Source organism: Pholis gunnellus (assembly GCF_910591455.1).
Source record: "Pholis gunnellus genome assembly, chromosome: 20".
NCBI lineage: Eukaryota > Metazoa > Chordata > Actinopteri > Perciformes > Pholidae > Pholis > Pholis gunnellus.
The window spans coordinates 15,118,303-15,145,928 of NC_136547.1; the positions used below are offsets into that span (position 1 = coordinate 15,118,303).

The 27,626-nt window shown below is 41.1% G+C and overlaps 3 protein-coding genes across 3 annotated transcripts; all 3 read right to left on the reverse strand.

The window, feature by feature from the left end:
* Positions 1-1,896: 1,896 nt before the first annotated feature.
* On the reverse strand, positions 1,897-7,560 carry LOC306712536 (retinol dehydrogenase 12; the record flags this gene model as incomplete). Its single annotated transcript, XM_079181849.1, has 6 exons — positions 7,531-7,560; positions 5,085-5,240; positions 4,696-4,800; positions 3,110-3,319; positions 2,198-2,390; positions 1,897-1,999 (listed from the first exon to the last, which is right to left on the reverse strand). Exons 2-6 carry the CDS (start codon positions 5,224-5,226, stop codon positions 1,897-1,899), a joined length of 753 nt encoding a protein of 250 aa, XP_079037975.1. The 5' UTR covers positions 5,227-5,240; positions 7,531-7,560.
* Positions 7,561-9,056: 1,496 nt separating this feature from the next.
* Positions 9,057-13,749, reverse strand: LOC306712518 (retinol dehydrogenase 12; the record flags this gene model as incomplete). The annotated part of the gene is made up of 7 exons (XM_079181824.1): positions 9,057-9,236; positions 9,898-10,090; positions 10,665-10,874; positions 11,068-11,172; positions 11,288-11,443; positions 11,875-11,990; positions 13,685-13,749. The coding sequence occupies 7 exons, from the start codon at positions 13,747-13,749 to the stop codon at positions 9,134-9,136; spliced, it is 948 nt and encodes a 315-aa protein (XP_079037950.1). The 3' UTR covers positions 9,057-9,133.
* Positions 13,750-13,996: 247 nt separating this feature from the next.
* On the reverse strand, positions 13,997-27,420 carry tnfrsf11a (tumor necrosis factor receptor superfamily, member 11a, NFKB activator). Its single transcript, XM_079181754.1, has 10 exons — positions 27,163-27,420; positions 22,802-22,880; positions 22,229-22,354; positions 21,559-21,705; positions 21,375-21,465; positions 20,896-20,972; positions 20,578-20,685; positions 20,220-20,269; positions 19,023-19,983; positions 13,997-15,701 (listed from the first exon to the last, which is right to left on the reverse strand). Exons 1-10 carry the CDS (start codon positions 27,235-27,237, stop codon positions 15,418-15,420), a joined length of 1,998 nt encoding a protein of 665 aa, XP_079037880.1. The 5' UTR covers positions 27,238-27,420; the 3' UTR covers positions 13,997-15,417.
* Between the last annotated feature and the right edge of the window lie 206 nt (positions 27,421-27,626).

Here is a 27,626-nt window from a genome sequence, read left to right on the forward strand (position 1 = left end):
CTCCTTTTTATTTGAGGTTGAATTGTCCACACTGCCACCTAGCGGCTAGGAGGTTTTAATGCAGAGGCACTCACTTTCTTACAGTCTCTGGCAATGATATCCGGATTTATTCCGACAGAAAAGCACTTTTGAGATCTGAATTATTTTAGGAATTAAAAGATCACAGAGAGAAACTGTTCTTTTCCCACATATATTTCTGATGAATGTTAACACGGAGCACTACTTACTGTGCTTTTATCTGTGTAAACTTTATAATTTAATAGTTGTGATAGTTTAATTTGATGACACTATGGTTAATTTTCTTGTTCGATCCTTGGCTGCATATGAAACTTCAGACTGTATGATTGTGTCACAGCAGGGCAGCTGTGGGATTTGTCTTACTAACTAACTAAGAACAGTAATTCCATATAGTCAGGTAAGTATAGGAATATTTGTCAATTTACTAGAATAAAAGTAAGAAATGTTTTTCAAATTAGAGTAACAGTATTTCTGGACACAGGACAGCAGACTGATGGGATATTGTTGTTTGGTGAGTGTGATTATATAACTATTACAGGCTACACACATTGCTTTGAGGGAGCGTTGGTCCTTGACTCCATGTTACCACTCCTCTTGCTCATGCCACATTCCTTTAGTACTAAATACTCCATCATGTGATTTGGATTAAAATACCGCTTTTAAATAGAATCCTGGCATTTTCTCTTGATCTTAGTTTCTTAATCTACTAATTCTACAGGGTAAAAAGTCCCTCACTCACAGTAATACTCACATCCAGCAAAATGCAAGTATGTGGGCCTCAATCATTTGGCAAAGTGAGCAACAGGATTTCACCATACATTTCTTTACATTCGTCAATTTAATGAATCGACCATGGAATGAGTCACATTGAAATTCATTAATCTGTTTGGGTGGCATTTCTGAGACTTTAAGAGCCTTAATTCTCTCATTGTTAATACACTAAACTTACCTAATCTCTGCTAACTCTCAAAGGTTAAATGTATTCCAGTGTCGCATTACTGCTCCTGAAACAGCTAACTCAGAACTCAGGTATTCAGTAATTTAACTTTAGGTAAAAGTCACAAACAAGCAGAACTTTGATATATGTTTGCCAGTCCATTTTAATGTTTACATACAGTACATTTCGTCACATTAACATCATTTTCAGCTGGCAGTAAGGCATCAGAAATTGCAGATAATACAAGGCTGTCCGATGAAACATTTCAATGAAAAAGGGCATAACTTTAGACCAATGGTTCATGTTTCACCGATCAATAAATGTAGAATACTTTAAGTGCTACAGAAGTAGAACAGGACTCACTTCATATCTGTCATCTGTCAAGTGCTTTAACTATCAACCAATATACTGTATGTGTGCGCCGATGTACAGAATTTCATTCAAATGTTACTTTGAAAAAAGGGATTTTGGAGGCAGAGTAGAGCTAAATTGTTTTCATCAGTGGCTAAAACTATCACGCCACCACACTGGAACTCAACGTTTGCGGCATGTAAGAGAGTACATTTCATCCAAAGCAAGACCGTGCTAGCTAACGCCTTTTAACATCTTTACAAGCTAACAAGATAAAACAGCGACTGCAGTCAAGATACAAAACTGTCTAAACAAAGAATGCCCACATAGGTCAGTAAAAGTACAACAAGCCAGTTTTGTCATGCAACCTTGTTTGATAAATACAATTTGACAAAATTGTCATTTTGATATTTATACAAAATAAAAGAGCTCTGACTTTTGAACTGTTCTGTACTTTCAGTTATAAAAAGCACCTGTTTCACATCAGCAACAGTAACATGAATGCCTATATAAAAGTGCGTAAAAGTGCTCTTTAACAGATGATACATAGCATACAATGTCCTTTCACTATGCAGTTAATTTAACACCGTTCACTGCCAGGTAATGCCAAGCATGTTGCAGCTGATCTCCCACAGTTTCTGGGCCAAGTCTTCATCAGAAGCCGTCCTTGAGCACCCAGCAGGAGCGCAGTCACTGTCCGGGACAGAGAATGACCATTACACACTGTGATCTGTGTTTGTTTCTCATATAAGAACAAAAAAACGTTAACTCTCAGCTACAAACAGTTTACCCCTTTGTTACTCAGCAGGTAGTAATACTGTGCAGCATGAAGTCTTAACTCTTAAAGCTCTTATGTAACCAATTGCAGGTTTGTTGAAGTACTGTGTGTACCTGAAGTACCCTCCACTCTGCCTGTCCAGGCCTGGCTCCACAGCACAGTAGATGGTGGTCTGTGCTCCCTCCAGTGTTGTCTTGGTGAAAACCCTGAAGATCTTCACTGCCACCTGGATACATTGGTGCTGGTGTCTCCACAGGTCAGACTGCACCACCCCCGGGTGCAGAGAGAACACGCTCACCCCTGTACCTGCAACACGTATACAGTCACCTACACATGTAATGCCATGTTTACACATGCAAACAAGTTTGTCGATGTTATTGTCATTTGCGCGCACCGATATGATTTTGCATACAATTTACACATATTTCTTTGCAAAATATGCTTCTTTCTTGTTCTTTCTTTTTAATGTGGTATGTCTTTGAAGTAAAATCCTAATGAACTTAGTTCTGATAGCTATACTCCAGAATCAACCATTAGACTGTAGGGTTGTCATATGAAAGTCATTTCTTTCAGTTCTCTGCCATTAAGCAAAAGGAAGAACAATGGATTGAGACAATAAAATGGTTCATTTCTAATGAAATTCAAATCATATGTCACTGCGGCACTTCCTCAGAATGAGAAAAGACAATTACTGTGCAAGTGATGGTTACGTGTGGACTTGGTTACGTCAGTCTTTGCCTTTGTAAAACTAAATACAATGCTACTTTCTGATTCATCTTTCTCAGCAACAACTGCGAAGGCTTTTCTGCTCTCCACCCACTGTAAAATAAATTCTCCCATTAGAAGTTATCCATCAAGCTTCCAAGTCAAACCATCCTGAGTTTTTAAGTCTATCAGCAACACCATACGTGTGTACATGCTCATGTGTCAACATACTTGTGTGTGTGTTTTACAACCAAATGTGTCATCAACTTATTCTTTCTTCCATCCCTTGTTGATGTGTTCTTATGCTTGCACCGCCTCACCTCGTAACCGCTTGGCAAGTGAGCGTGCAAAGAGGACGTTCGCCAGTTTGCTCTGCCCATAGGCCTTCATGGTATCGTAACTCCTCTCACTGTTGATGTCATCCAGTCGAATTCCAGTCCAAGTGTGGGCCACCGATGCCACGACGACGATACGGGCAGGAGCTGAGCGCTGGATAAGGTCCAGCAGCAGGTGAGTCAACAGGAAATGACCTGCGGAAAGTCACCAGAAACACACTTAAGAGGCTATTGTCCTACGCTACCCAAACAGACTACACTACACTGTGATGTGTTTTTCTTGTAGCGCTGCCAGCCAAAATCCTAAAGATTTGGAAACTCATAAAACACCCATCATAACCTACTTTTTTTAATTTAGAAGGGCTTTAAAGAGAAAGTCGGAGCTGCTGTAGAGGTAATATAACTGCACCACTCTGCGAGACATCACCATTGTGCCAACCAGATGCTATCTGGACTCCTTATACTGTTGGTGTGTTTCTTGTGTTTCTCTGGTCTTTTGGCTTGTGCTTTGATTTTGAAGTGCTGAACGGAGAGCTCCTATAAAGTGTCCTTGAACCACATCTTCTTTGTCTTTGTCCCTCCTCGTAAGACTCTCTTTATTGCAGTCACTTGCAATGAGCTTACTCACTCTCTATTCAAGTTTAAGGGCAAACGTCATGGTATTGCTGCATGTGTCACTATGTGATGTTCTTGTGATGCTGGTTGTTTTTCATAGTCAACATACAGCAGCTCTTACTATGATAATGAGCTCATTAGCAACCCTGACGTAAACAACATGTTGATTGATGCTCTTCATTTCAAGTGGGAACTAGTAGGCAAAGACATTTAGCCCACATTTGTTATTCAAGCAGCCTCATTATAAGCTGTATGAATGGAAATCACCATGTGTTGCAAGTCAAAAGTTAAGATAATCTTAGGAAAGTTTTATGTGATCAATAACTGTACACATACACAATTCCACTGCCCTAAAAACGTTTGCTTTCTTTACTATTGTTCTCTTTTTCCTGTTTTACTATTGACCTAACCAGAGTTTATTGTTATTTAAAAGTACATATACACATGTAAAGGATGTTCGTAAATTAAAAGTTATGTATTTATATATGTGCACATGCATGTGTGTGTGACTGTGTGTGTGTGTGACTGTGTGTGTGTGTGTGTGTGTGTCTGCATACGTGTTCGCATATGTGTGTGGGTGACCGTGCTCGAGCACAGACTGTTCTTCGCTCTGTCAGCCTGTGACCAAAATACAACTGAGGCAAAGATAATTAGGAAGGAAGCCATGACTCAATGCTGGGAAAACACTGACAGCTGAAGAAAACAGCAAGTCTGGTTCATTTTCCTGGCTGACATGTTGGCCAGCTTGATTGTACATGTGTCCAATGGCTTTTTAAATACAACGTAATATGGGTTATAATATTTTAACCTTATTTAGCAGGAAAAGCCCTCCTATCACTGTTTATGTTTCCAACAATTACCGAGACTGAGCCGTCACTCGCTTATTTATCTCGCTGATAGACATCCCAGCCAACCGAACCACTTCCCCGAATGTTATGCCTTTCACTATGACTTACCCAAATGATTGACACCTAACTGCATTTCAAAGCCGTCAACAGTCTTGGAGTAGGGACACATCATGACGCCTGCGTTGTTTATCAGGATGTTCACTTGTTTCTCCTCTGAAAGGATTCCACACCAACACAAAAGAAGTTAGAGTAACAATTTCCCAAGAGGATGTTAAGTAAGTGGCATAAATGCAAGGGATGTTTGGTAAGTGGTCTGCATTTAGCACTTTTTACAGTTGGCCTCTCATTAACCCCATGTGCAGATGCATCAATGGTGTAAGCACAATCAGGAGTTATTAAAGTCTCTCTTCGTTGCTCACAGACATGTGGACAGGAAGAGCCAGGGGTCGACCCACAAACCGTGCCATTTGTAAAGATATCAGTGGTCAGTTTCCTACCTTTGTTGATGAGCTCAGCAAACGCTCTAATGGACTTGGTGTCAGAGAGATCCAGTTTCCTGATGACCACATTCTCATTTCCTGTGTCTTCCAAAATCTCCGTTCGGGCCTCCTCTGCCCTCTCCAGGTCTCTGCACGCCATGATGATGCGTGCGCCTGAAAAACAAGGGCCAAAGGTCACACGACTTATGAGGATAATGTTCTCCCCATTCCACACGACTGTCCTCCCACAGTGTGAGGAAACACAGCTCGCCTGAACTCTCAACTTTGAATTAATTAATTGTTTCTGTGAGCTGACCCCCCCCCCAACCCCCCTCCATCTTTATGCTGCAAGTAGATCTTTTACACGACACAAGAAATCACTGTTATTGTTACAGCACTCTGTATTATACTCACAGCTGAATAAAAACTTGACAGTGATATATTAAGGCTACACACATCTGGCTTAAATGCTTAAAAGTTTCCAAACTTAAAACTACAAAAGCATTGCTCATTTGCACGCACACAAAGCTAACTACGTCAATCAAGGGGGAAGTACGTGGATCTGTACTTTTGAGATCATCCTCTAATGTTTTCTAAGCCCTCATTCAGCATCTCATTTAGCCAGGTGCTCCACTCTCATGAACACAAGACCCTCTCAACTGTGTCATTCTCGTCTCTGACGCAAATGATGGAGCATTCTCCTTAATGAGCAGAGAAAAGGGGCTTTGAGGACACACACACGCACACAAACACACACACACACACTCTGTCACCCACAAACATGCATGCATGCCCACACAAACTAACAAATAGAAAGACAACTCCCCCACCACACACACACGCACGCACGCACACACACACACACACACACACACACACACACACACACACACACACACACACACACACACACACACACACACACACACACACACACACACAATAACACACAAAATAGCTGCTTTGCCCACCAATTATGGAAGTGGAGAGCCATTAATCAGTTGGAGCGTAGCGTCTGTATCCCATCACAGTGTCTTTGTTCCCCCTTGCTGTTCCCATGTCGGAAAACCCAATTGTTCCCTCATTTCCCTGGTGGCCAAGTTCACTCAATTAAATTCAATAGTAAACAAATGTGAGAATGGAAGGTTATGATGAGTCAAGTTAAAGATCACCCAGCAAAAGATACACTCAATAATACACAGTGTTATTGAGGCTTAAATAACGTCAGTGTATGCAATAAGGACAAAATGCAAATAATGACTTAAGTCAAACCTGATCATATTTTGTACATTCAGATTCAATAATATGTAGATTTTACTTTGTCTACATGGTAAATGAGTAACAAATAAATGATTAAAAAGGTTGGGATTGTGTGTGTTTGTCCTGACACAGTACCCCAAGGACCCACCTTCTGATATGAATCCTCGCAAATCTAATCATGTTGTCATCGTGTCATTGTATAATCCAATTTACTGAAAAATGATCCACTAATTTGACAGGGAATTATCCAGGAGCGAGGACCGAAGAATTATTATTTTCCTCTGGCAGTCATGAATCTTTTTGTCCAATCTATCTTTTGTCATTTTTGTCATGTTTATCTTCATTCCTTGATTTTATTTGACTTAAATAAGATTCCTGGTTGCCCTTTCATTTACAAAATAAAACAAATTCACACAAATGCACAGCGGCAGATTTTAAAAAAGGAGGGAGATGCCATGCGGAGCCTTTCAAGTGCAAACGAATGTAAAAAAAAAAAAAAAAATCACGTATGCAGAAACACTTTTTAATTACTCACTCTGCATGTGTGTGTGTGTGTGTGTGTGTGTGTGTGTGTGTGTGTGTGTGTGTGTGTGTGTGTGTGTGTGTGTGTGTGTGTGTGTGTGTGTGCACACTGCTGTGTGCACCCTCCAATCTCTCTTTGTTGCCTGTCTGGCTCCAGAGGGGAGCAGACCCTCACAATGCTCCCTCTGTCCCCTAAATGCATCGTCTGTCTTCCATCACTGCTATTTCTCTTTCTTTCATTTGGATTGGTGAAGTGTGAAGCAAGATGTTCATTTTGGATATCTCTTTTCCATCTGCCCTTAATTTCCGTCTTGGAGTATGCAAGAAGTTATTAAGGTATTCTGAACTCACAAAATCTGTTGATACAGCCTCCTAGTCCCACCAAAACATAAACAGCGTCAGCACATTGGATAAGCACACAAGTAGGATTAAACCTGATTCTTTGGTGGAGGTCGTGAGGACAGAGGGCACAGTCAAAGATCACGCTTTATAGCTTTAAACAACCGAAAGCATTAGAGGTGCTTAATTCCAGGGAAAAGAGTGGAATGTGTAAATTCACAGTTTGGTAGTCAGTGAAAATGGAAGATAAAATCCAAAGAAGCAGGTACACAATAATGTGGAGCGAGCCAGAAATAGACAGAGGCAGATGGGGAGAGACAGACAAGCCTGAGCAATAGGCTACCTCTTCTCGCCAGGTCCCTGGCCGTTTCTTTTCCAATACCAGTGTTGGCTCCGGTGATGATGACTGTTTTCCCATCCAACCGCTCCTCAGACGACCAGCGGTTACAGCACACACTCCTGAGCAACACACAACAATCACAAACACCTTCATAATAAGTACTACTTCCAATCGCTACTGCTGCTGTTGCTGTCAGTAATGCACTTTGTCACACAGTCATTCAGGAACTTGATCCTCTGTGGAATTTTCCATAAAAGTGAAGCGAAGAGAAGTGAAGTGAACATGAACAACAACAGGAAAATCAATCATGCGAAACATGATCCATAATTTGATGATTACAGGGATTGATTGACTTTTGCACATATGTTATGTATGTCTTCTAAATCCTGTATAGGCAATCTGTATTTACACCCCCTGAATATGATTATGATAGGACTATACACTCCTATAAGAATAAAAGAACATATTCAGTTTAAACTCAGTAACATTTCCACAGGAGCAAAAAGCAACCAGACTGGTTTCCTCAACTGTTTTTCCATTTACTACTGACTAATGCATACTAATGATTTACAAGCACAGAAATACGGTCCGGATCGACGCAAATTGCACGTTTAACAGATGTTTAGTCAGATCCAAATCTGCCAGCACGGTGTAATCTAATGACCTTAAAACGACTAACGTTGCTGTTAATAACGAAGCCACCAACCTGACGCCAAGCATTGTTTCCTACCTGCAGTTCATTCTGCAACAGATTCCCAGCTCAGGACCAGTGAGCCACTTCAGCAAGAAAATGAATTTACCTCCTGAATTCAGTCCTCCCACTGTGTCATCTCTGCCCACCCCGCCGCGGTGCTTCGTGACAATAACACGGCTGGTCCAATCAGCAGCGAGCTGACGCGTAATTGATTAGCAAGTTGTAGACTGTGAAACAGCCGGCCGCTGCTGACGGAGGGACTCGAGTTACGGACCGGGCTGTCACCGGAGAGTGGTGGGAAATCTATTCTGTCGAAATAATAGTTTTTTTTCCACCACTGCTGCTATACGTGACACCACTAAACTTCTAGAAAGTGCAGACATAAAAGAGTCCCCATAGGTAACCCACTTGATGCGGTCATCATGGTGTCATATTGCAACTTCGCATTCTGGCCACGTGAGGTCCTCCAAAATCACACTGGACTGGGTTAGCGAGACCTTATCCTAGTCATGAGGACTTCTCACTAAATCACCCACGCTTAATCTTGTTATATATTCAATAACTCACTCGTAGGAGGGGTTCGTGACGCAACAGTGGACATTTAGAATAAGCCTGCTGCATGCTGACATAGCTTGCTGTTTCAAACATAACACACAACCATTGGCGGATTTGAATAGCAGTGATATTTTTTATTAGCAACAGCTATGAAATTTGCTTTCTCCAACCTGTTGGCATTCTCAGCCTTCATTTTCCAGAGTTTTACCAATCAAACTATTTTACAATAGATAGATTAGGCTTGTATTAGTATCCATTTCCAGTAAATCTATAGCATTAGTATAATATTGAAAGGTAACACTGCGTGCTCATGCATAGTGCCTCATAGCATGCAGAAGAGCATAGTTAGATGTAGGTTTATCTCCAGCGGATGCCGAGCAGTTGGCAGCTCACAGCCCACAGCTTTAAGGCGGTGCCATCATCCTGCCCTGCCCTTGAGGTCTCCTCACTGGCACAGTCCCTGTAAGAAAAGGAGAGGCAGAGTAATGACCTCTTTTTGGTTGTCTTAAAGTTTTAAAATACGTTTTTAAACACCCTGTTTCTCTTTATCTAATCCTCCTCCAAAAGCCCTTTTCACAGCAACCATTTTGGCTGCATTGCTGTGACACTAAATCGAATGGGACCAGAATTAATTTGATCAATTACACCTGTGTTTACCCGGCTATGGCATTTCAAAATAGCCCTTTGTAATTGTTACAGAATTGAGGAGGGAAATCCTATGAGATAAGTACCTATTGTACATTCAGTGACTGGCCTATTGGTAGCTGTGATCTCTTTTAGATAGCTGTCATGTAGCTGATTGACATAATGTCTGCAACTAGCACCTTATAATAACACGTTTGGTGGTGTGTTCAGGAGTTCTGCCAAGGTTCCTGCTGGCCCACAAATCTAAGCAGGTAGGAAATACTATTAAGGTTGTGACTAAATATGTTAATGACAATTACAATATCCAACATTATGGACCATCAAAGAAAGACCTCCGGTTGTTTAAATGTGTGTGTTGTGATGCTGCCTGACGTCTTCTTTCACCTCTTAGGAGGTTTGATAAATGGCTTGGTTAGGCTGATTTGAATTGATTGATCTCAAGTATTGCTGCTAGAGCAACAGCATTTCAGACTGACTTGTAATATCCTCCGGTGACCAGCTCTTGCTCAGGAGTGACGGTACAGTAGATGGTGGTGTAGGCTCCCTCTGCTGGGGTCTTGAGAATGCAAGCGAGCACCTTGGATACGCTCACAAGAGGGCGCCCTAGATGCCTTGTGATTTCAGTGTTCACCATGCCGGGGTCCACAGAGTAAGCCATCACACCTAGAGCTGTTACCAAGGGGATGCATTTAGGTACAGAATTTATTTCAAATGGGTTGATGTGGATGCCCCGTTCCCAAAACACAGTTTGCTTTTATATCCCACTGTAGTGTTTTGGTCGACCTGAAATGAAGAAAACCTTAAAAAACAACCTAATAGTACTGAAACACAAATGACATGTTGCAAGGACGTAATGATAAATGCGTGAGCTTGATATCAGAATCCTGCTACTATATATTAAATAAAATACATCGATTATTATAATCATGATACTACGTTTACAAAAGTCATTCTTCACTCATTATCATGACTGTAGACATGATTAAATGATGAGACTGACAAACAAGATGTGTTGCAATGATGCTAAGACCAGCGTGGTCCGTTAAACAAGTTTCTCCTTGCTCTGTTTCTTGCCCAGAGCGGCTGTGGTTGAGGCATGAGACTCTCACACCGGCTAGAGATTCTGATCCATTTTTTACGCAAAGTAAAAGAGACAGAGAGCCACAGAAAGATGCATGAAGACGAACATACATGGTGCATAACGCTTCCCTCTCTCTGTCTCACACACACACACACACCCTACCCTCAATCCTTTTGGCCAGCTCTCTGGTAAACAGGATGTTGGCCAGCTTGCTCTGTGCGTAGGCCCTGACAGGATGGTAGTCTTTCTCGCCGCTCAGGTCGTCAAACTGGATCTTTCCCATAGTGTGAGCTACCGAGGACAAGTTGATGACCCGGGATGGGGCCGAGTGCTTCAGCAAGTCCAGTAACAGAAAGGTCAGGAAGAAATGACCTGAAGAGGGAACGATCAAGTGAATCATTTGAGTGACGGAAACAGAGCCACAAAATGAGCTGGTTGATCATTTGTGCTATTGCTGCATGCCAATACTTCATTGCTACAATGAAAAGTAGTGACGGCCACTGGCAGGGGCCCACAAAAATAGTTGGTCGATTTATTTTAATCAATGAATATAACAAACTCATACCCAAGTGATTGACTCCAAACTGCATCTCATATCCATCTACTGTGGTGGCGTAAGGGCACATAGCCACACCTGCATTGTTGATCAGATAGTGAAGAACCTTCTCATCTGGAAAACAAAATATATGTTAACTCCATTACAGTCTTTATGAAAAACTGTATTCCAGTTGTGTGTGTGTGTGTGTGTGTGTGTGTGTGTGTGTGTGTGTGTGCGTGCCACCCACTGCTGTAGATATTCTCAGCAAACTGGCAGATAGATTTGGTGTCAGCCAGATCCAGTTGCCTGGCGACTACTTTGGCTCCCTTTACCTCCCTCATGATGTCACGAGCAGCTTGCTCGCCTTTTGCCATGTCTCTGCATGCCAAAATCACCCGAGCACCTACGGAGATTGACGCCTCTTAATGGTGACTGTGTGCTTGCGTGTACGTTCATGTCGAAATTTGAACAAAGTGAGGTGGCGCTGAGTTTACTTTGAAACATTTATTTTTGTCTCAGCGTTTATATCTCTATACATGACAGACATTCGTTGTATTTCCAGTTCTCTGCTCTGGTCTCACATGTTTTTAAACTGTATTTTATTGAAATCAGTATTTGTTCATATGCTTGTGTGCATTATTTATTTAATGTAACTTGGCAGTTCAACGCTTTAGCCACCGCATTATATGTGTTATACTTGCATGCTTGTTACACTGTAAACAATTTCCACACAGGCACTCTCAGTCACACAGCAAGAGAGAATAATACAAAGAGCCTGTAAGTCATCACGGTACTCATTTGTCTGTCTTTAAATGTGCGGTTCTGCTTGCTTGCCTCTGCCTGCCAGGTCTTTCGCTGTCTCCTTGCCTATTCCAACATTGGCCCCCGTTACTATCGCTGTCTTCCCTTCCAGTCCCACATCTGAGGACCACTTGGGAATAATTAGAGACCTGAAAAGTGGGGCATGAAGGTATTAATGATACATTAAGGAAGATCTTAACACCCAATGTTATGGTTAAATCCAACTTTTACAATCAAGGTAGTTAAAAAAAACATTGTACGTTTTTTGTTTATGTGACACGTTTGTTTAAATTCACAGTGACTAAATTACAAGGTGGGTGAGGTTTACCACCTAAGGCAAAACAGTGAGTGCCATAAACAACGATCATCGGACAAAATTAAGTTAAAAGTCACAGCTGACTTGGCAACTTCATTTGACATTTCTCAACTGACCTGAAGCAGCATCTTCACTCATCTTAATTGGCTTAAATGAATGTAATAGTGAATATATATATTCTTTTGTGAATTCTAGTTATCTTCTTGTATGAGAAGTTTCTTACCTGATTGCTTCCATTTCTGTAGTTGGTGACACAAACTAATGTTATCCCTCTTGAAACGATGTTGTCCCAAGACGACAGAGAACTGGGATGTAAGCCTCGTTTTTAGAGTGCATTGGGAAGTCATAAGTATGAAAGTCTCATGACTTGTTAAAAAGCCTGTTAATGTGACAAATCAATTCGACAGAAATTTGAAGAGGGTTCGCTGTGAGCAATCAGATAAGCCTGAATAACAGAGAACTACTGTGTGTTTAGCTACATACAGTGTTATAATACTTGCCATTTCTAAATTGAACTTTACAAGCTTGAACTCAGCAGATTGTTGGGATGTCATGAATCCTACTTGGTAAGAGTCGCTTTACCAAAGACAAATACCCCAGTAAACATAAAAACAGATTCAAATTATGTATTTTTTATATTAATACATTAACATGTAAGCAGTATTTAAGGTTGTATATGCTGGTCCAAGTGTTGCTAAGTGAAACAACCTTATATTCTTTGTGGTGGTTTGATTTGACCCTTTTAAGCTCCTCATATGTCCTGTATGCCAAATCATTAGCTGTGAAGTAACCAGAAACTGCATCTGCTGGGTGAAAAATGACCATTGGTGAAATAAATCTTAAGTAAGCGTCTGTGCAGAAGAGTGATTGCAGGTGAAATTGAAAACCTAGATATACAGGTGATCCTGTCAGCATTAGACCACTGTGGATTTTCTGGTGCTTTCCACAGGAAGGTCTACGTTATCACCTAAGTGTGAGCGTGTTTTCCTAATTGATGATTGAGGTGACCATGACAGTTTATTTGATCCTTGGCCGATATTTCATTAGCATTTCCAAAGCGTGTTTGTATGTGTGTGTGTGTGGTGGTAAATGGGTCATGTGTTTGTACTGGTATGTATTAATGAGACCACAGACTATATATAGTCAATGTAGGACATGCTTCTAAAAATGTGATAAACAGAGGCATTGCTTGCCTTGTGCTACTTTTCAAAGTTACGATTTTTGTCTTTTTGTCATCCTGACATACAGTCACCACTAGGGGGCAGACTGTAGCAACATGCAGTGGTTAAGGACTTACTTCTTCAGTCAAAGAGGGATTGTTTTCTCACACATGGGAAGGCTGGAAAAAAAAGCTGAAATCATTTAAATCTACAGTCAGGTTCTCTGTTGGCCGGGCCGCCGGGTCTCATGTAAACCATGTGAAAGCTAGTCATAACTTCCTGTTTTCACAAACAACCATAAAATAAGCCGAGACGAGATGCACACTTACACACACACACACGCACGCACACAAACGCACACAAACACACACATATAAACATACTCCTTCTGACCCAAACCAGGCCTAAATGAGTGCTGCCAGCTTCTCTCATGTGGTCTCTCTGTGACGCTGGCTGGTCTGACTGCTAGCTTGGTTTCCCCTCACAGCTGCTCGCCATCCACAGGCCTGATGAAAGGCTGCCTGTCTGTCTGTCTGCCTGTCAACACGGGGACAAAGACAGAGAGGCCTTGCCACATGTTTAATTATCATTGCTTCACAAAGATTATAGATCATCTTGAGGGGAGAAATGACTCGTTCATTGTAATTTGACGAAACCAGAATAGGAAAGTTGACAAGAGCGAAACCACAGAATGTAGGAAAGCAGCCATCCCTCGGAGGATTAGATGAAAAAAACTTATTTAATTTCAATCAAAATATTCTTTCAGTCATTCATTGCAATAGGTTTGATTGATATGTACATGATAATCGTACGGCTGCAAACATATGGCGAGGTTGTAATTGAACAGTTTCTTATAACTCCGACGTGCGTTTTGCCTGCTGTTAATGGCGGCGCTTAGCACAGCCACTCCTCAAATCATTCTCGATTCACAAATGCATCATTTTCTTTTGAAATATATACAAACATTGATCACATATTTTCTGAAATAATACATAAACAATCTACTTTGTAAAATTAATCAAAATATAAACAGGCTGACATTTTACTTTTCTTCATAAAGGCTTGCGCATTAAAACATAATGAAACAAAACAAACCAGTAATAAAATAGCTTATCAAATGCATAGCATTTTGTTCTGAGACGCACACTGCACTTGGTGCAATAAGAAGAGAATTAAAAAAAGTCGACATATGGGATAAATAAGCATCGTACCAAAACTGGATGTGTCTCTTTACTGTAAATTAGCTTTCGTCGAACCCTGTAACCCAAAAAATGGAACATTCACTCAGTGAAATGCCAGATAGTAATGTAGCATGTAGATTGAATTTCTACCATAAAAATATTTACTTTCATGGCTTGATTTTGTGAGAGCAATCATAATTATTTCCACATGGTGGATATTTTGTTATGCAAGGACACTCTTGAAATCATGCAAATGTCAAATTTAGAACCGTTAACAACAGGAGTGTACCGACTTTAACCTGGGCTAGTCAATGATGGAAGGTGGGAAAAATGTACTAATTCTATTATATCAAGACCCTGCTGCAATTTCCATACAACAATAAAAACATGACGTTCTACCAGTTTGAACCCTAGTTCCGCAACTAATTCCAAACAAAGTTTCCCATCTTTGTCTGGAATGGAGGGAGTTTCCATTTTAAAAAGGATGTAGCTTTCCAATAAAAAAATGAATAAAGGCACTTTGGAGATGTCGAAGGCAAGATTAGATGACTAATGTGTGAAATGAATCCAAATAAATGATGTAGTCATAGATCGATAGCGCCACTTCATTTAAAAGTTGCTCTCTGCTCGGCTTCATTTTAAAAGGAAAGCCTTTCTTTCTTTCTTCTTGTACAGCAGAGGGATGGTACACAGATTTATTCGGGCTTTTTATAATGTAATTGGAAGCTTTTAAGGCGAAGTAACCAACAGAAATGATCGGAGGTCTTTTTTTACATTGTCTAACTGATTGTCACTGAGATGATCAATGTACTGTCCCGGAGGAAAGATGTAGCTCAGTCCATGGGTACTTGTCTTTATAGGAAATCAATAATGTTCTTAGACTTCTTCTTCTGACAAACAAACAGCCAGTAGTCACTTTTCACTTTCCCAGCGGCCGCTCCTCCATCACTTCCTGGACTGGCAGTGTCTCGTATTGCAAGGTGCTTTGACTAATGGAGTCCCCTTGCGGCCTCATGCTGCTCTGGAAAAGCGGGGCCGTCTCATTGGCCTCTTCCTGGACAGGGCTCCCGAAGGCGTCGCCCTGACCCGCCCCATCACTACCGAGAGACGTCTGGCTGACATAGACGACGATGACATCGCCGCTGAAGTTCATCACCTGGCCGCTGGAGATAAAGGTGGTGTTGTGGCTCCCAGACACCTGACCTGTACGGAAAAAGAGGGGATTGTGAGAAGTAGAAAACACATAAGGACGTAGACACACGAGTGGTAACGGGATGAGAAATGGGACACTATTTATGGATAATATTTGCCTGGTACATACATTTTTTTCTGTCTTAAAATAAAAGTAGGCTAGTGTGACAAAAGCCATGGTTTCATGACAAATAAATCAACATTTCACACTCTAACTGGTACAGAAAATGATGGGTGGAATGACACCTTATTTGGAAATGTGTAGAAATCAGTTTATATATGGTACAGTTGTGCAAGACATGCCCCCCCCCCCCCCGCCACACACACACACACACAGTCAGATAGAGCCTTCTCTATTCATGATGTCAGTGAGGAAGCTATATCTTGGCTAACCTCAGATGACAAATGGACAGTGGGTGTAATGACCATGCAGGATGACCACAGAGAGGCCGCAGCTACAAAGACCGCCATATCATATCCTTTCTGCCTTCAGTGTCCAGCAATTTCCAGCGTGAGAAACTCAAAACCTTTGAAAACAACTAATTTATCAAGGGTTTAATGTTTTACAGACATGGCTGAATAAATGCAAATTAAAATGCTGTTCAACTTTCTCTAACCTTTATTTGCGTCCAGTGCTGTGCATGAAACATACAAACTTGCGCTGATCTACTATTGTTCATCTACTGTTTGTACATGCATTCCAGCCAACCAGGTGAATTAGGAAATAAAATGTGTGCTTTTGTTTTGTAAGCCATCTTTCACCACATTAAGCCTCTGGTTCCTATTTTATCCAGCCTCCTGTCTGAGTTTCCAGCCGACAGGACAAGCCGACCCTCACTGACTCACAGCTCTTGCCGGTTCACACATGTGCACACACACACATATGCACACATAATCACAGTAAATGTAAGCAAACAGGCTCTAGCAAACACTTTTACACACACACACACACACACACACTGAAAAGCACACATATCTCTATAAATTTGCAAAGGCAGACAAACACAATCACAGTAAGTGTGTCTCAGTGTTCCCCATCTGAGAGCCTTTCCTGGAATATCAGTCTGAGAGGTCTAGCTCCAAAATATGCCAATTCACCGCAACTTTGAAAACAAAGCTCTGTGGAATCTGCTTGGGTTCTTCTGTCAAGCAGATTTGTCTGGATGCCCATCAATTGTGTGCTGAGAGGGTTTTAAAACCAAAGACTAAAGTTGAACTTGTGTACCCCTCTCCTGCTACTTTTCAGCGAAAAACCACAATTGTACAAATGTTCTACGCCAAATCTTGCTCATTTTACCTGGACAGCTGCCAGTTTAATTCCTCAACCAGTAAAATATATCAGGGTCATTACTCCTGTTAATGTGTCCTTGAACAAACTCCCCAAACTGAAGCTGTTAAGAGTCCAACATACAACTGATGTTGTATATTGTCCACCATCTAAGTGTGAACTATATGTGAGACAGCTCAAATGAAATATAATATTCTTTCTTACAATTATAAATAGATTGCATGCAGGAAATCCATTTAATCACCTGTGATTACTGCATGATGGGAAATGGTGTAATTACAGAACCAAGTCATCAGTGAGAGTCTAAAAAAACATTTGTGTGTCTGTGTGTGTGTTTTTTTTGTTGGGTGGGCAGGGTTGTAAAAGTATTACTCAAGCTGCGCACATCTTGCTTCAATTAAAGCTGTGGTCACTTTGCGCAACCCTATGGAACTCTGGGTAAACAGGAGCTTTGTAGATGGCATAGTTCAGACTGGCACACACACACACACACTGTATGTTAGAGTGTGGTTCTGGTGGTTCACTAGCGCATCAAACACTCACATATCTCATTCCTGCTTTCTGTGTGGTCCCCTAAATCCGGGGTCAAACTTTCAATACTGGCTTTCAGAAAACATGTTTCTTGGAAACAATCACAATTTTTTTTCATTCATATGCTGAAATCAATCCCGTTATAGGTTGTGTTCAGCATGTTTATCTAATAATACCCCAGATTGAGCTAACCACTGTACTGATCAGACGGTTCTGACAATACGGCTTTTATAACTAACCGTAACTACTCAGTGTTTGAGACACAATACATAAATACGTTTCCCAGAGATTTTTCTTTTTGGCAGTGTGTGAAGGTCGCTACGAGAACAATACAAGTTCAACCACGTGACAGTAAAACTTTCCATTAAAACCAACATGAATTTGATTGTGTTGTTTTTGGTCGCCAGTCCCACCTATTCTGCGGAAAGAGAACGCTGCTGTGTACTATACCAAATCATGTATGGGAATGACCCTGTGGCAATACAGTGGTGGTGACTGCCTACTCAAACAAAGAACTAAGAATCCACCTGGCAAAAACACAACTGTGGTCATCCAACAGTCTTTGTAATGAGCCAATATCCCCGGAGCACACAGCCATGGTGCATTCAGTTGTCATTGACATTGTTAAGTGGTCATAGCAAAAGTAGGAAATATTTATCTCCACAGCATCTTGTTTATGCCCCAGGAGAGTTCAAAAATAGCTGGACTTTCTGGGAATCAACACACAGGGGTATGGAAGCCCATTTCCACCATTTTCTTTTTTTAAAGTTCGGTAATAATAAAAGTATAAGCACTGACGGAAAAACTAAGAGAAGATTACGAAATACTAAAACACAATTATGAGATCAACTTTCCAATTACGAGATTACCTTTACAAGTCATAACTATGCAATAATGAGTCGGTATTTAGATGTTCTCTTTGACAACTTCTTTTTATGACACTACTATGACCTTTTATGGCATACTAAAGTATGACTTTTTTATGACTAGTACAATACGACTTTTTAATGGCATCATATACTAAGAATTATTTATGACATACTACACTATGACTTTTGTATTACTTGTTCATGACTTTTTTCAGATATGTTATACTATGACCTTTTATACATTTTTAATAGAATACGATATTATACAACTTGTTTTATCACTTTTTTTTGTATACTATAAAATGACTTTTATGACTTTTTTATGACCGTTTTTTATGGCATACTGAACTATGACAATTTTTTTATACAATACTATGAGTTTTTTATGGCATTTTATATAATCACTTATAATCACTTTTTAACTACATACTATGACTTTTTCTGTAACATAATAAAGTGAGACTTTTTTATTGCATACTTCATGGCATACATACTTTTATAATATACTATACTAAGACTTTTCATAATTTTATTATGACATACTATACTATGACTTGTTATGTCTTATTAAGACATACTACACTAATACCCTTTGATGGCATACTATACTATGACTTTTTTATGGCATGTTACATTTTTACCCACCTGAGATAAGAGTTGGTTCAGTCAGCTGACTATGGAGGCTCTCAGGTGAACACTCAAGATCTAACTCTCCAGAAGAGAGTTTGATTCCCTTGCTATCCCCCCAGGAAAGTCCTTGGCCTTGCTCCGGGCTCGAGGGGGGCTTGTCCAGGTAGAGATCTCCAACAGATGAAGACGTCATCAAGGGGCTGACCGAGGTCATCGCAGAGGTTGTATTGTTCTCTGTCGAGGTGGAGTCTGTGCTTGCCAGTCTGTACAATTCCTCCTGCTTTACCAGTGACCTGTCAGTCAGGTGAGGCTTGAACTCGGGTCTCATCTGAGCTTGAGACAACGGCAGGCAGAGTTCAGGAGGTGGACTTGATGGAGGGATGACGGAGGAGATGTGAAGGAGTGGAGGAGAAAGCGGGACAAGAGATGCAGCACCTGTCTCACTCTTGGACACAACTATCTTTTCTGGATTTCCATCACCATCTTCTCCATGACTGTCTGCCCTCACACTCCCACTTTTCTCTTCTTTCCCACTCTCATCTCCGTCCCTTTCTCCATCCAGCCCTCCGCACGAGCAGGTTCCTGGAGTCCCGGCGCTGACAGCCTGGCTACAGTCCTCATTCTCCCCTACTTCCAATGGCTCGCGGACAGGAATGAGACACACACAAGAACCTGCCAAAAGAGGTGACACACTCACAACCTCCTCTTCTTCTGACACCTCCTCAGGTTCTCCAGACCCTTCACTCTGATCCTCCGTCACCGTCTTCCCCTTGGTCCCTTCTTCCTTTGTCCTTTCCCCCGTGAAGGGCAGTGAGACCTTGACATCGGGAACGGATGTGGGAAAGGTGCATGGGTGCTCATCAGCGGGGCTGTGGGGTGCTTGGCAGACGAGTTTAGTCGTCTCACATGGTGTATATTTGGGGCCACCTCCTAATCCTCCTCCTGCTCCACTGTGGTAAAGAGGGGCCAAGGTCTCCTAGAGCAGCAGAAACAAAGAAAGGGGCATTGTTAGTTATTTTGTGCATGAGTAGTAAGAAACATTGCCCAAACCCTGCCTACACCATGTAGTAATAGACATAAGAGCTGTATTTGTTCTTAATTGTTTCATTTGATAATATCTATCATAGATAATCTAATAAGCAGGTGGGATTACTTGCAATAACGTTGGCTTCAGTGTATTTCCATAGCTTTTTAACTGAAACTCCACTTTACCTGTTGTATCCTTGTCCTCTTTAGATTCTGGACACAGGATCGCAGATTTACTAGACAAAGAAACAACATATTGGAGCTTAATACTGAATAAAATACAGTGGTGAAGATGTACTGTAAAGAGGTTGATTAGCACCTTACGTGATACTTTTGCATTCAGTTCAAAAAGTGTTTTATGTACTACAATGTATTCTTAATGTGATCAGACGTTAGATAGTCACTTTTACTCACTACTTCAGTATGTAAATAAATGTCTGTTTTTGAACCAATGTCTACAATGAAAACATAAATTCATGTAAATAATAATAATGAAACATTATAGCTAGAGATGAACTTCGAGATTAATATGAGTGTAACTTACCAGAGAGTAACTTCAGCTTGTCCTTGTAGCAGAAGAGGAGCAGGATGAGGAGACAGAGAACAGTGATGACTGACAGCACGGGAACTATAACCCAGGAGGGTGCTGCACCTGCAAGAAAGAGGAGTTCAGAGCTCGCTTTTCTGCTCTATACAACGTCTGCCAAAGATACAAAAAGTCATAAATATCTATCAAAGATATAAATAAATCATACGCTTTTTCTCTTAAACTTCCAAGTAGCAGAGATTACATTAGCCCTAGGAAAGTGTTTCTGTACGGTGACAGTCTGCAGTGATTGTGTCAATGTCTTCCCAGTCTTACCAGAGACAGGTGGTCCACACACTGCATCAGCCTGAGCGCTGCCTGGCTGTGTTTCACTCCTGCCCTCAGCCTTACAACTAGAGGAGAGAGTTAAATCACAAAAACACAGAGTCAGGGGGAATATTTGACCAACTGGACTTACTTGTTGTTGTTTTCTTTCCCTCTACATTTTTACAAGCCAACCTGAAAGCCTTTACAGATGAATATGCAATGACGAAGGACAGAAAAAGGAACAGATGGAGAGAAAAACAAAATTCTCCCTCCCTCTCTCCATCCTCATCACGGATCCGGCCAGCAGTGGAAGCTGGTATCTGATCCAGAGTTTCAGGGGAAGTGGCGTGAGTGTTACTCATAACAGCTGGTTGGTGGTGAGGCATACGACAACTACCCAATTGCATTTTCCCTTCATGATTCCAGGCTAAAACCTGTGTTTGTGTGTGTGTATGTGTGTGTGTGTGTGTGTGCATTTAAACACTCACTTAGTCCATTGTTTGCATTGTTCGGCACTTTTGTCAGCAGAGAAGAAGCCTTTCTTACATGCTGCACATGTCTTCCTTCCATTAGTAGACTCTGGAATTAATAACACACTTTAGCATGGCTCTCTAAGTGACACTCTTAGCTGCTGTAATTGTTCGAGGTGTCTTTTGTGTTCATGTGTCTTACCGAGGTCCAACTCGAGTCCATATCCAGCACTGCAGTTGGGTATCTTCTCACAGTACTCACAGTTGATGGGGTAGCATTGGAGGTGGTGAGGGCAGCGACACGGCTCCTCTGCCACAGGGTTTTCAGGCCTCTCCATAAAACCCTTACCTTGTAGTCAACGGTAAGAGTATATTAGTGCAAAGGTGGGTCCAAATCCTTGAAAGGAATGGTCATGTGTGTTACATCTAAAACTCCACTCCGCAGGCTGATCCATCTATCTGTGTAGCTTTGTTATAAAGAATGATGATGACACAAATTGGTAATTTTACGTTTACAGCCTAAGACACACTGCTGGATTTCATACAAATGTATTTTGTGTGGTGATCAGAACAGATTTTAACCCTGGAACCAAGACAAAAGTACTACAATAATTAAACACTTTATAAAACCCTTAATCTTAACTTTGTTGAGACAGTATCAGAGGAGTTGCGTTAACCTTGTGGTAATCTATGAGGCTCTGTTGTACTGGAGAGCTTTAGATTAGAAGGCGCTTGGTTTTTGTTCTCCAATGGAAGTAAACAGGAGTGGACAACATATTTATAAACTATAACCTCATATTCTAACATTTGTATTGTTAAGGCATAAGTAGCTAAAACCTTTTTAATGTTTTATCCAAACTGCTGGTACTGACCTTGGTCACAGAGCTTCTGCTGAAGACAGCGCATGTTTTCAGTCCAGCCAGGCTGGTATTCACCCCGATTACATTTAATACATTTAGTCTGTTGAGAATTGGTGCAGTAGGAGAACACACGGAAGCCTAACCAAAAAGAAAAAAATCGGAGGAAGAAAGACAGAGGGAGTTAACAACCCATACATAATCATAAAACCACTAAAAACCTAATGGAAGAAGAGGAAAGAAGAATGAAATTGATAAAATTAGAGCTCCTTTCCTCTTCAAATCAATGGGTACTTCTAGTGGACCAGATGTCAACGCAATGTGTGTGTATGTGTGCGGTTGTGAAAACACATGCGTACGTCTGAGCCATTTTTAGCCAAGGTGTTCCTTTTTTTAAACATTCTTCCTCTTTTGATTTAGGATCTTTGTGAATGGAAATCTATTTTTGTTGTATGATGTTTCCGTCGTGTAAACAGATTTGCAATATGCATACTCTACTTTCTTGTGTTTTACTTCTTCTATGTGTGTTTTCCTGTGTGTGTGTGTGTGTGTGTGTGTGTGTGTGTGTGTGTGTGTGTGTGCTATTACCTGGTTCACACTTCTTGCAGCATCTGGAGCCTCTAAAATAATGTGTTTCATTACACTGGAGAGATTTGGAGACAGCATTCTAAAAAAATCAGGACATAAAATTAGTTTTCTGTTATTTTGAGCAAGTTTAGATTTATACGTGACAGGAAACAAAATAGTTGTATATCCTTTAACAACACATATTTAGAGAATATATATATGAATACCTGTGTATATATATATATATATATTTACAGGAGATGACCAAATTACATCGTGAACATAGATCTTTCTTCAGTGCTTCTTTCCTAAATGCATGCCACACTTTTCTATTGCAATCCTTCTCCTTCCGCAGTTCATCTTTCAAATCCACATGTGATATTTTCAGATGGCGGTGAGTAATGAGAGGAAGAGGATGGTTAAATATCTCCAAGTCCAAGACATGCCCGGGAATTCTTTCCATCCTCTCAGAAGCACCTGACCACAGCAGAGCACACCCTCCAAACCAGCAAACCAAACCCCAATAGCAACCAGTCACACAAGGAGAACCAACTGGAACTTAATGCAATCCACTCCAGTCGGCTAGAAATTTAAAAAAAAACACTTGGCTGCAGATATTCTCCTGATCCCCACTCGTGAGCTGTTAAAAGACAATCACCCTGTTTTTTGGCAGGATTGGTCAACTTGCCCATTAAGTAAATGGTGAGAATAAAAACAAATCTTAAGGCAGCAGTTAAGCTAAATGGTTAATTCATTCTATTCTAACTTGCTAAGTCATTACTATGGAGTGCTAGAGCTTTAGTTGCAAGGAACATGGAAGTTAACATTGAAACATCTGTGTATGTTTTGAACAATAAATGGGAACTCTGATAAAATAAGGCCACAAAGATAAGCCGTGCAGGCTCTCACATATATATTGTACACATCCTCCAGCCAAACTAAATTAGGGGCCGGTGAACTCCTAGCCACATTGCTGAATTAGAGAATCTGGCTGTTATGACAGAAACTATGCCAAAGCCACAGTATCTATATATAAATGTAAAACAAATACAACCTATAGGCCTGACTGCACTTGACCTGGGATCAACCTTCTACTTTTTCCTCACTCAGCTCTTCTGAAAGCCTCTTTTTCCCATGAAACGATACACTAATTCAGTCATTCATTCTGTAATTTGCACTCCAAAGAAATGCTGGTGCTGCAGAGGTCCAGTTAAGTGAAATGTGATAAACCTCATCCTCCTGCTCTTTCCAGAGGCGACCTTCATCAGTCAGTCTGTCATCATACTCATCATCAACGGCTATCTTTTCTTTCCAACAGCGCCTCTGTCTGACTGTAACTCAAATGCAAACCTTCTTAAAATAATGACATTCTTACTTTGGAAAAAAATAGTTCTGTGTTAAAATCTTAAGAGGCCCAATTCTATCTATTCGATTAGATAGAAAAATAAGGTGATCTAACTCTGACATGGTCTTTCACACCCTGTCCTCCTTTCTCTCTTGTTATTTCTTTCCCTCTCTTTCTCACACCTCCACGTTAAACTCTGCTCAGTCTCAGTGTCTGCCTGTCCGGCCCCAGGCTTCAACAGCACACCAACAACACTGAAGCATTTAATTACCTCCATTATGCCTCTCACACATCAGCCGGTCTTTGTTTTAGAATCTAACCAGAGGGATCGTGATGCACAGCGCTCACAGCTCAGACCGCAGCACTAACTAGCACCATGTGCTGCAGCAGACAGGAGTGACAGAAGTCGGAAAGGTTCCCATGCTAAGACGTTGATGTGCTGTAGATAAGTGGATGGATAGATAGACAGAGACGTGGAGACACAAAAGCCAGTGGTGGTCAATCCGTACGACTGGGACACAGGAAGCCAAAAGAATGTTGGGAATTGTGTTTTTGTTACCGCCACATCTAAATATTGGGTGTCAGTCATGTGAGGCAGTATGTTTCTACTCACTAAATATATATGTAAGAGGAAAAGAGCTGATCCACCCTATATGATTATAGGTTATGATGACTGTCAAGATAGAATATCCAACCTCAAAGCTAACTTTATCTGCTGTAGGGATTCAAATATACACGTGTGTTGTGCGGGTCTAACAGAAAGTGTGAAGAAAGAGATGAGGGAGGTAAATGGGGACATAGTCATAGGCATTAAATGTAGAAAAAGGACAAAGGCGCATTAAGTGTTCTGGTGATATAAAGTAATACCATGTTAACGTATTATCCCAGCATTTGTGTGATCTATCAAACAGGAGTGTGATGCCGAGTGCATTCCAAGAGAATTTGCATAACGGCCACGGCAGCCGTTGGCATCGAGCCAAGAGAAGCACAGCTTATCTTTATCCAGCACCACCTTATCCATGATAAGGTGATGTAAAAGCATAATGCACAATTGAATCTTTGTACAATGTTTGCACTTGTGATTCATTCTTTAAAAGGCATCGAAACAAATCCTTTGAAATGCCAGCTGCAAAATCAGGATATTTAAAAGAATCTCCCGACAAAAAACGTTCAAAACTTTAACCATGTATGAGCATCTAAAAGACATAGCGAGTTATTACTCAAGTAATAATCAAACACAGTTTGCGTTGTCTTATCTTAAAAACTGGTTGTGATTTTCAATAAAAGCTTGGTATCGAGTGACACAACAAAGACAGCTCAATGTCCATGGAAGAACTATTCTAATCTAATAATGTCTCCACACAAAGCTCTATTGTCACACAATACTGCATGCTTTTATTATCAATTGGATGTCTCCGTTGTTTGTATAGTTAAATCAAGTTTGGATCTGCAGGCCTGAGGCAATGTTGAGTTATTGCTCAAGCCTGATTACTGATGTGACGGTGGATGGATGAATGAATGGATGGATGGAGCTACAGGAGGGTTAGAAAAAAAAGCTCTCGATGGATTAAATTATTACAATGAAGAAGGGTTGCTGGTTGAATATTAGATGTAAGGAGTTGGGAAAGAGGTAGTGAGAGATTGCTAATTAAATGCATGCATTGCTACAACAAAGTACAGGAGACTTGTGGGTAGGCAAATAAATGAATCCACCAAACCTCAGTTTATTCATAAAGTATTGACTTTTAAGCTCTCGACATCTTGAAGTAATCTTGTATTGCTCAATATTACACAGACAGTTTGAAATGGATTTGGAACAGACTGGATGAAGTGGTTGAAAACCAAGAAAATGAAGGGGAATTCTTTGGGGATACTGTGAGTCAGTAATGGCAAGACCATGGTAAGAACAAACCAAAGCCAAAGGTTTGCAGTGTCACCTTGAAACGCAGATGAAAAATATTTCTTCCCTTCCGCACATTGACTCGTTTTTCCAGCTGTTATGCTCTTGTTGCCACTACTTGTACAAATGAGACAGTTAATCATTTGACACAGTCTTTCTTCTGCGCTATTGCCACAGATGGGTCTCTGTGTGGACAAGATGCAGTGCCCTGCTTGTAGCGCGCTATCTCTTGCGACACATTTCGGCGAAGGAGAGAAGAAAAAGAGCGCCTGTTCCAGTCAAAGTCATAACGATGCCGACTTACGGTAACACAGGCAAGGGCAGGTCACTGGTGCCCAGCAGTCCCACCACGGCGACCACATCTTATAAACTACTTCCACCTGGACAGAGTTAGCTGCTTGGACTAAACAACAACATGGACTACGACATGCCATGGGCCATTCACTTTTTTTTTTATCACTCAAATTGAACTGTGGTAATGGATAAACTAGGGCACCACTCAGCTCTTATGATGTCAAGATACAGCGAAAGTTTCTAATAGAATAGAAACAAGAACATTATAATTTGCATGGTGTATTAAAGTAAACTGCCTATGCCATTATGGCGACAGTGACTGCGAAACATAGGAATATATTTTTGTTTTAGTGGCAACCCTTCTGGGTCGCTGTAGGACCCGTGTTGCTCTCTGCTTCTCACATTGGAAGTCTCTGCTCTGTCAGAGCTAAAGAGGATCCTGGATGAGCCATTTGGCCAGCGCGAGATAATACTTGGTAGAGGGACAAGATCATCCAGTTGCCAGCGGCGTTTTTGCGGTCAGAACAGACGAGATGGACTCAACCCAAACACAACAGTTTCCAGTCAGCGTAAAAATTCAACCCCCCTCCTCCTCTTCCTCCCTTTGACCAGTTCATACGACATATGATCTGATGACACATATTCTGGTTTACTGTTACATACCTCCTTCTCCATCTACTCATCATGCTTTTCAGAATTTAGTAAATGTCCATCTCCTAAAACGCAGTGATACAGAGTATACAATAAAGTAATTATCAACTTTCTTGACTAAGAAATGCACGCCGTAATTTTGTTATCCGGTAACTTTAAACCGTATATTTAATACAAGAAGTGTGTTTTTACCTGTGCGTAAAAGGTGACGAGGACGCACGTTATCCAGCCTCGGACTATCCAATTTGCAGACATGTTCGATCGCATCTCTGCTGGTTAATTGAGACTACTTCTGAGGCAAACTTCTCAGCCAAGATGATGACTCTTAACGCCAAGATCCAAATCTTCTTCTTCTTCTTCAGATTAACTAAACACCTTTTCTTGCGCGCGGGGCCTCCACACCGTCTCACAGGGCATTATAGCGCCTTCATTCATTAGGCAGCTGCAGTTACCACCTTTCTTCTCATCCTTCTGCTGTCACCCACGCGTTGTGGAGTAAGCTGCATGCAACAGCTTGTAAAAACTGACTTACTGACGGAGGGAGGGAGGGTGGGAGGGAACTCCTCCCACGTTGCCATACTGTACGTCAAAAAAAAAGTTCACTCCCACTCTTCTCTCCCACCTCCAAGCACAGATCTGTTTCTCTGAATGAATGC